Source organism: Dermacentor silvarum, chromosome 10 (assembly GCF_013339745.2).
Source record: "Dermacentor silvarum isolate Dsil-2018 chromosome 10, BIME_Dsil_1.4, whole genome shotgun sequence".
Taxonomy (NCBI): Eukaryota; Metazoa; Arthropoda; class Arachnida; order Ixodida; family Ixodidae; genus Dermacentor; species Dermacentor silvarum.
In genome coordinates, this window is record NC_051163.1 from 98,224,959 (window position 1) to 98,235,191 (window position 10,233).

General features: G+C 46.0%; 1 protein-coding gene across 1 annotated transcript; it reads left to right on the forward strand.

Annotated features, from left to right (window-relative positions):
- Window positions 1-590: 590 nt before the first annotated feature.
- On the forward strand, window positions 591-6,861 carry LOC119466343 (NLR family CARD domain-containing protein 3). The gene is made up of 2 exons (XM_037726850.2): window positions 591-777; window positions 5,106-6,861. The coding sequence occupies exon 2, from the start codon at window positions 5,209-5,211 to the stop codon at window positions 6,688-6,690; it is 1,482 nt and encodes a 493-aa protein (XP_037582778.1). The 5' UTR covers window positions 591-777; window positions 5,106-5,208; the 3' UTR covers window positions 6,691-6,861.
- The last annotated feature ends 3,372 nt before the right edge of the window (window positions 6,862-10,233 follow it).

Genomic DNA, 10,233 nt, shown 5'->3' on the forward strand with positions numbered 1-10,233 from the left:
ACTATAATAAACCAGCTGCCTAAAGGCATCGCTACCCACCGCAATAGTCCAGTGGCTATGCGTTCTGCTGCTGCGCGCATGTTCGCGGGTTCAATCCCGGCTGCGGCGGCCACATCGATAGGGGCGAAATGCAAACGCGCTCTGGTACATAGATATAGTTGTACGTTAAAGAACTCCAGGTGGCCGAAATTAAGTCGCAGTCAGCTCCTACCGCGTGCATCATAATCAGACCGAAATTTTAGCAAATATCGCACCTTTGACGGGCAGTAAACATGCCGTAAACGCGGTATCAGTTCGACAAATGAAATCTACTGAAAGGCGAAGCAACGACTGAGGTTCATTATTTTTTGCAAGCTCTTACGTTGCCTTGAGCAGCTTAAAACAAACTGAGTGGTGGTGAAACTTTATTTCCGAAAAGTGCCCTGAAGGACACCCGACTGTTCGTCAAGGTGTAGAGGGCACCTCCCACTTAGTCACAATGTGTAAAAAAATGTCTCGCTAGCGACGTGCGCGCTGCCTTTGTTGTGGCGGATGTCTCTTGCTTTATCCTCGCGTCGTTCCTGCCGCTGAGTTTACTATAAGTAGTCATGTAGTTCTCGTCTGCATGGGAAATGAACGCTCCTCTGGCGTCGTCATTCTTGAATGGATTTGCGATGTCACATGTGCACTGCAGCGTAGAATAAAGCGTTGTTGGTGCCACTAGTGTAAATAAGGTGAAGGAAGCTGGCCGACTTGCGCGGAAGCTCTCTCGGCGGACTCTCGTAGTGCAAGTTTGAGGTGAGTACTACCAGCAGTACTTGGCACCCACTTTATGCTTGCACCGTGCGAAACACTGAATACCACTCCATGAAGAAGGATATGCGCTAGTTGTCGGGTTGACATAAGTGATCGAAGCTGCAGTGTTTGCAAGCCTGCTTTCTGTCGCACGCTTGGAGTTGCGTCTTCAACGAACTGTTAGGATCACTTAATTAACCCTCCGCTGTTTCGTGTCATATATTAAGTCAGAATGTGTAGGTGTTATGTGTTGTTCTTTGTAATGCATTTCAGGAACTATATCGGTCTCAATGAGGAGTTAGGACGAAAACATTGCCGTGCGGCAAGCCAGGTTATTATGAGCGTCACCATAGGGAGGGCGTTGTCGATTCCGTTATCCATAGTGTGGTAACTTCAAATGCATTCAAATACAGTTCGTGTTTGAGAAGACCAGATGGCGCTTGCTTCTGTAGCGGCGTTTGATCTGTGAAGTCGACAGTTTCTGTGTGTCGACGACAGCTACCATTGCGACATGTTGCTTTCTTTTTTAGCTTTGACTGTAACACTCATATCAAACAACAAGTTGTTGTACAGTTTCAAAATATCATGAGCGTAATGTATATTGCGAATACTAAGCCCACGGCACATGCTCGACAAGCAGTGTAATAAACTGATGTTTGATGGTTCGATATGGTGCGTGTGTAGCGAAAACGCAGTGCACTTACACGTTTTGCATGGGAGATTTTATGGCGCAAGTTATATATATATATATATATATATATATATATATTTATTTATATATTTATTTACAGAATACCTGCGTTGCCTCGAAGGCATTATCGCAGGGGGGGGGGGCAGTTAGATAAAGATATGCTAAATCATTCACAGAAATAAAGAATAAATACACAATGCACAGTAACATCAAGGTGGAACACTCAATGAGTCAACATTTTCAAGCGTAATAGAAAATTTAAACAAAGTTAAGGCAGTAATGCATTGTCACAAACACAGGCGCGAAAAAAAAATCATGGTTATCAGACACTGAAACACATTCTTCCGGCAACAAATTCCAGTCTTTCACCGTATGTGGAAAGAATGATTCAGCAAAACGGTTAGTATTGCAGCTGTATTCACGCACCTTCTTTGAGTGGTCGAGTCGATTCGAGACAAAAGTTGGCTCCGATAGGTAGTTGCGGCTATCAATGCCTGTTTGATTATAGAAGATACGGTGGAAGAACTTGAGTCTCAGTTTTCTTCTTCTGGTGATTAACTTTCCCAGCCCAGCAATGCTTTTATTTCAGTGACACTATCGAACAGGTTGTAACTATTATATATATATATATATATATATATATATATATATATATATATATATATAAATGGGGAGAAGTGGTCACATGTACGAAAACTCAGCATTTACTTCATAACGTTTCGGCCAGGGATCGGCCATGAATCGGGAGGTGAAAAAAAATTTTTTTAATGCGAAGATTTCTTGGCGAACATTTGCTACTTTGACAGTATCTATCTATATATCTCGCCGCTTAAGCCTTTGTCAGTAGCGCACCCAGGATCTCTGCCGGGGGGGAGGGGGGTGAATTCTTGTGGTGCGGGGGGGGGGGGGGGCACTTCGGCGTAAAATGCAATTTTCTTGCTTCAGCCAAAGGAATCCAACAGCAAATTAAAGGCCGAATAATTATAATAATGACACAAGGATGTTGACTATGTTTATTTCTTCAGTGTTTTACTCAAAGTAACCTAAGAGTGATTGAGTAAATACAAGACAATCATTGAGTGTTACCCCTTTCACACGGCACATGTAATGTCATTTGCAGTAAATGTCATTCATACTGAATGTCGTTGCAGTCTTGCGTTCCCAGTCTACACGGGTAAACAAAATGGCATTCGTCGTATCCCGGCCACGGCGGCCGCATTTCGATGGGGGCGAAGTGCGAAAACACCCGTGTACTTAGATTTAGGTGCAACCCCAGGTGGTCGAAATTTCCGGAGTCCCCCACTACGGCGTGCCTCTTAATCAGATCGTGGTTTTGGCACGTAAAACCCTATAATTAAAAAAAATAAAATGGCATTCGCAATTGATGGCAATGTTTATCTTCAGGCTGCTATGATAACGAGACCTTACAAATCGTGCTTCTTGTTTACACATTTTCACTATATTGTTAGCAATACAACGGTAAACATTGGATGATTATTTGAAAATGTGTTACACTTCGTTTTAATTGATTAATCTTGTAATTTTTTGCCAACCTCCTGTCGTCGAGATTACACAAGTCGCGCGTGAATGAGTTCGGGAAACTCATTCAATGGTCGAATGCCATTAGCTGTGAATGTCATTCACTATGCCCTTGTAAAAGCAACAAAAATGGCATTAACACTCAATCTCATTCGCTGCGAATGACATTACATATGTGCCGTGTGACAGGGATATTACTCAGGAAAATTCGACCTCAAGCCACCTCCTGAATAGTAATGACAATGTGAACAGAGCACTGAAGGTAGACGTTGGACTGGTGAGGCTGGACGCGTGAGGGGGGGAGGGGGTTAGGGCGTTACAACCCCCGAACCCCATCCCCGTTGGTGCGCCACTGGTCTTTGTGCTCTTATGGCCGTTTCGTTCACTTGGTATGTACCAAAATTGGCATACTATGACAAGTGTATATGACGAACATAAAGGATATGTCATGGCATGAATATCATGAGAGAGAGATTATTGTTGGAAAGGGTGAAAGATTGGGTTAAAGTGCAGCGCGATAACTGTCTCTCAATAGAGGACACCTCAACCGCGCTGCACAGGGGGATGGGGAGTGAAAGGAAAGAGAAGGGAAAGAGGTCGCAGGTGCAGGAGCGGAAGCAGCATCATCATCTAAGGCGCCGCAGGCGCGTGGGGTTTACGTCGCATGAATATCATGACATGCGTGTCTTGTAGGTCATCAAAGAGAGAGAGAGAGAGAGAAATAGAAGAGAGGAAAGGCAGGGAGGTTAACAAGACGCACGTCCGGTTTGCTACCCTGCACTGGGGAAAGGGGGTATAGGGATGAAAAGAGAGAGAAAGGAAATAGAGCACAGTTTCGCGCACATTTGAAGCTTCGCACGAAGTCTACAGACGGTCGCCAAGACCTGTCGACTTGAGGTAGTGCAACAAGGCTTTCGTGGCTTTCTGTGCCATCGACGCATACAGCCATGGTCCAAGGATCTTCATTTCCGAAAATGGTCGAGAGTGCAGCCGGTTCAATGCTGTCCGGAGAGCTTCACGCTCGACGTCGAACTGGGGACAGAGACATAAGACATGTTCAATTGTTTCTCTGGTTCCACAAGAGTCGCACATGTGCGTATCCCCCATTCCAATGCGGAACGAGTAGGCCTTTGTAAATGCCACCCCGAGCCAGAGGCGGCACAATACTGTCGCCTCAGAGCGGGAAATGTTTGATGGCACTTGAAGCTTCAAGGATGGGTCAATTTTGTGGAGATGGCACTTCGGGTTAAGAGAAGACCAATATTTGTGTGCCATAGCTTTAGCCACGATATGAAGTTTTCCTGCAGCGTCGGTCCTGGATAAGGGGATTGATTGAGACTGGTTGGCCTTCCAGATGAGCAGACCGGGCGGCTTCGTCGGCGAGGTCATTACCAGCAATGCTGGTATGTCCCGGTATCCACTGAAATATAATTTCATGCCCTTTAGCGATAGCTTGATGGTGGTCTTCTCTTATCTCATATACCAGCTGCTCATGAGTCCTGTGATAAATGGCAAAATGCAGACTCTGTGAAGTGATGTCATGGCATGCGCGCCATGTAGGTCATGAAAGAGCCGCCTACGTCTTGGTGCTCTTATGGTCGTTTCGTTAACTTGGTAGGCACACTGCTTCGCATAACATCGATTCCCACAGGGCGTGGGATCTGCCGGATTTTTTTAGGAAAGTAAGGTGAAATGAAATAAGAATCTTGCAAATAGCACTTAAAGTGTCTACTCTTACAGGTATTAATGATCAAATATCTCAGTATTATTATGCGAATATAGGAAGTAAATGTTTCGTTTTCGTATGCGTGACCACTTCTTCCTCCTCATAATAGGCACCAGACCCATTGAACTTTTCCTTTCAATATAAACGCACGCGTAATGCGGAGGTTGTCGGTTCGGTTCCCGCCGGCGGCACATTATCTTTTCGTCCACTTTCATTTCCCTTTTTTGTTTTATTTTCTACATTTCACTTTCAATTCAGTTAATTTCCCCGATAAAACGCGAGGTAATCACGTTTTCATTTACGTAAGTCATTGTAATCGTGAAGCGCAGCTGACGGTGTTCGGTGGAGTAAGCGTTGTATTTATTGTATTCGCAGGGTGCTTGACGTCACCACCTCACAGCCGATTTTGAGGTGTGGAAGATCACTCAAGCTAAGCGTGTTACAGCGAAGTTCAAGCTTGGAATTATCGCCACGGAAGATGTCCGGTGACCGCAGTGCAGATGCATCAGCTGAAGGCGTCGAGCTCAGCGACGTACTCAAGAAGGGGCTTCGGGCGAACGCCGACGGCGACGCCTGCTCGGGCACAGTGGGCGATGTCGACGTCGTAGCAAAAGCCATAAGGCTGGAGTACAAAGGCGACCTGTCGGTTGATGAAGCCCGCGTTCTGCGGCGCGCCTTCAGCACAGAGGGGTTTGTGAAAAAGCTGAAGCTCTTCGGAGTACCGCTGAACGTGTGCAAGGTCGTCTTGGAAGACCTCGACGAATCGTCGTCGCTGGAGGAACTGGAGCTCGTCGGAATCGAGAGCGAGGAAGGGGAATTCAGCATCAACCTTTCGGGGATCTTCGCAAACCTCCGCGTGTTGCACTTGTCGTGCAGTGAGATCGGCGACCACTTCGCCATGGACGTCGCGTTCTTCTTGCAGGACAACTTTCGCCTGGAAGAGTTGAGCCTGTGGTCCAACGAAATCAGCGACGACGGGGCGTCGTCGCTTGCCGAAGCGCTCGCTATGAACAGCACTCTGAAAAAGCTCGTGCTCGCTAGTAACCCCCTAACATCCCGCACCGTGGTCGATTTCGCGGACACGCTGACCGAAAACTCGACGCTTGAGATGGTTGATATTTTCGAAGTGGACCTGGACGAAGAAGACGTCGACGTCCTGCTTCGGGAGGAGAAGTACGCGGACACCTTCAAGAGGGTGTACATCGTGTGGAAGCAGAACTTTCTGCCGCACCTGACCAGGCTGCTACGAGAGGACAGACACTGCGCTGAAGTTTCCGTCGACGTCACCGAATCGGTGTCCGAGGAGAACCTGCGTGAGTTCTTCGACGCCGTCGCGACAAACACGACTGCGCGGATGCTGCACTTCTGCCCGAGCGGCAAAATGTTTGACGCGCTCACCGACGGTCTCGTGTCCGTCTTGCAGCGAACCACAACTCTCACTCGCGTCCAGAACCTCATGACCGTGGACCGAGCCGAGACCCTGGTCAGGGTTCTCGACGCCCTGCGGGAGAACCGGTCGGTGACGACTTTCTCCATGTACGCGGAGCTGATGACTCCCGAGATCGCGGCGTCCCTGTCGGAACTACTGGCCACCAACGACGTTCTGAATGAAGTCAACGTCTGCGAGTACTACGGAATAAGGAGCGAAGAACTCTCTGTCGTATTGGAGGGCCTCAGGAAGAACTATACGGTGACGCATCTCATGGTGGCGTGGGACCCGGACGACGATGTGGAAGGTGTAACTGAGATGGCGGAGCTCCTGGACAGGAACGTTCGTCTCCTGGACAGGGCTGTCGAATTCGTCAGAGCGGGAGGTGGTGCCGTCGACGATGAGGAGGGGGCGGATGCTCTGAAGAAAGTGCGTTCCAGTGCCTGTCTCATTGACAAGCTGCGAAAGATCACCGGAAAGACGAAGGAGGCTGTGGTGACCGATGTGGAGGCTGCCCTTAATGGGGTCTAATGCTGAAGTGCTGTCGACTGCGATGCCACTCGAAGTGGCTGGGTTGGTTTTGTATATAATAAACGTAGCTTATGTAAATACGTTATTGCTGGGGCATAATGTCGCTACATAAAAAAAGAAGCTTGTTCTAGAACTTGTTTTGCTTTTGGTAATAAATTATTGCAATGTGCGGGCTCATGCGGATGAAACGTGTTTGCCAATATTTATTACAAACTGTCGTACAAACTCGGCAACCGCGACACAGAAAGCATCATGCATAAAGTACATAATGAGCACAATACTTAGCAATGCAGCCAATGTAGAACGTATACTGTACTCGAAAAAAAAAAAAAAACGTACGGAGTAGTGGGTCACGTAAATCGTCGCTAACCGCCGAAGAGCGGACTCTCGTAGAAAATACCAGCGCAGGCTTTGTGCAACTTCTATAAACAATACATGAAAAAGGGAGCGTTTGCTTAATTTCGTTGCCTCGATTGCAAAGCATTGCTTTTCGAGCGGAATAAAAAAAATATGGCTTTTACGTGCCAAAACCATGACCTGATTATGAGGCACGCCGTAGTGGAGGCTGCCCTCAATGGGGTCTAATGCTCCGGAAATTTGGACCACCTGGGGTTCTTTAACGTGCACCTAAATCTAAGCACACGAGTGTTTTCGCCCCCATCGAAATGCGGCCGCTGTGGCTGGGATTCGATCCCGCGACCTCGTGCTCAGCAGCCCAACACCATAGCCACTGAGCAACCACGGCGGGTTTTGGAGCGGAGTATCTAATGTTCCAACACGTAAGTAAGTACCCGAATTTTATCGATTCTGAATTTCAGCAGGGACGATTTGCTTTTCCGCTTCTTTTACACCTGTAGTTAACAATCCGTGTGCCACTTGCTAGCCTTCTGGTTAGCTCAAAAGGTAGAGTAGCCGCTCGGGAAGGCGTTCGTCCTGGGTTCGATCCCCGAAGGACTAGATCTTTTCGCACCCTTCTAGCCGGATACCTTCTGGGCAGTCCGAATGTGAGAGGAAACCATGGAGGAAGTTCTTCCTCGGATACTTACTAGAGTGTACTAGAATATGGTCGAGTGGGACGAGCGGCTGGGGCGGCGCATGCTTTGCAGTGAGGCGCCCGACGTGGAAAAATACTGGGGCGGCGCTGCGGTCGAACTGGATTGAGCCGCATCAAGGTCGCGCCGTTGAAAACTGCTGGCGATACTGCTCGGCAGGGTCATTCGTACAACTTCGCGCGCTGGTATTTGCGTTCAGACCAATCAAATGGGGTTCATAATTCCATATGACATGCAGATATGCCTTAAGAATAAATTCCTTTCTTTCTCTTATTTATTTTTTATTATTTTCGAATGCCGCTCGGTGATTGCGCGTGCATTGCGGCCGCAGTGTCGGCTTTCATTCTACTCTGTTATTGTACGGTTCCCTTTGGGGAAAAAAAATACTTTGCTCGTTCTTCAAGCAGCATGTATCTCTCGTGTGTATTGTTGCGCATATAGTTTTCCATCAGTAGGCCTCGTGAAGCGCAGACGGAGAAACACATGTAACCTTCCTGCTTGCCGCTTCAAACAAGTAAACAGCATGTATCTGCCCCATGCGGCGCTTTGTACTCAGATTTACGGGAAGCATTGTTATAGATAAAAAAAAGAGTAAACTGCAGCGCAACATTTCATTCAAGTTTTTGCCTTCCTCGCGTAACAGAGTGCGGAGTAATAGGTACGGGGTCATTTATTGCTGTAGGACCTCGAGCGCCGGAAACAGTTTTTGTTAGTCATTCTATATGCTCATCTTTGACCATATAAGCCGTACGTGGAAATTGTTTCCCCTGTCAATACTTCAAAAAGAATAAAAGAAAGAGAAGGAAAGAAAGAAAGCGGAGTAAACAGAATGCGGAGTAATTGGTACGGGGTTATTTATTGCAGTCGGACCTCGAGCGCCGAAAACGGTTTTAGTTAGCCATTCTATATGCTAACCTTTGGCCGTAAGCCGTACATGGAATTTTTTTTTCCAGTCGATACTTCAAAAAAGAAAAAAAGAAAAAAAGCCTGCGCGGTAGCCTAATTATGTCTATATCGTGGATACGGCGTAGCGCTGCTAAACTGGAGCTCGCGGGTTCAATCCAGGTCACGGAATTCGATGGAAACGAAATGGAAAAAAGACTCGTGTACTTCTATTTAGGTGCACGTTAAAGAACCCCAGGTGGCAAAAACTAAACCGGGTGCCTCATAATCATATCGTGGTTTTGCCACGTACAACCGAAGAATTTGCGTATATTAAAAAAAAGAAAAAGAAAAAAGCAGGTGACTGCGTTCTTCGGCTTATTTCTGGGGGTGTAAACATAAATTATTCTCGGGTCTGATTTCCGAGAAAAACATGTTACGCTTATCCTGTATTTCATGCATAAATGTAATGCCGTTCCCAAATGTATGACCGCTCAACTCTGCAGCTTGTATATTATAAACGGCTGCGTTCAGTTATATATATACAGGGTGTTTCAGAGAACACTTTCAAAATTTATTTAAGGTTACCTGTGGCAGATAGCACAATTCTAGCTCATGAGCTGATCTACTCGAAGAGGCGGACATTACTAGCAAAAAAAATTGAAATGCCTAATCGACTAATTAACAAAAATTTGCTAATTAAGTCTTGAACTAATTAACTGATGGCCCATATTGCAATTTACAAATTGTAGCCGTGGAGTTCGCAATACGGATCCACTCAGAATTAATTCTCTGGATGACAGCAGTTTCGAGATATTAATTCCCGAACTTTGCGGAGAAATGCATTGGCGTTCCAGTTAATTTTGTGTTTCCATGCAAAAAGCGACGTTTTGTTAAGAACCTAACTGGAACGCCAATGCATTTCTTCGCAAAGTTCGGGAATTAATATCTCGAAACCGGTGTGATCCCGAGAATTCGTTCCAACTGGATCCGCCTTGCGAACTCCACGGCTACAATTTGTAAATTACAATATCGTCCATCAGGTAATTAGTTAAAAACTTAATTAGTGAATTTCTGTTAATTATTCGATTATGTATTTCAATTTCTTGTGCAAGTAATGTCCGCCTCTTCGAGTAGACCAGCTCATGAACTAGAATTGTGCTAACTGCCACAGGCAACCTTTAAGAAATTTTGAAAGTGTTCGCTGAAACACCCTGTGTATATATATATATATATATATATATATATATATATATATATATATATATATATATATATATGCGTGCGTGTGTGTGTGTGTGTGTCATTGATATACTGTACGACGCCAAATTGTAATTTCCGTTCGAATGTAACGCATAACAGCACTATTGAAATCTCAAAGGTGAGTGACTGCATGCAAGTGAGGACTGTTAATTATTCCGAATGATTTTGCTGCCGGAGGGTCGTGGCTGTTGCGCAGAGGACAGTTCCGGAGAGAATTAACGGACGGGTGTTAATAAGTACTGCTTAACAAGTTCCTAGCTCTCATTCGATATAAACGCCCCGTTTTCGGGCAGCCTGTAAATCTGCTAACTTGATTCCGACAAGGAAAACTTTTTTTGAAAGTCTC

Excerpts from the sequence above, each read along its gene's own strand:
- LOC119466343 (XM_037726850.2), top strand. The coding sequence starts at position 5,209 with ATGTCCGGTGACCGCAGTGCAGATGCATCAGCTGAAGGCGTCGAGCTC.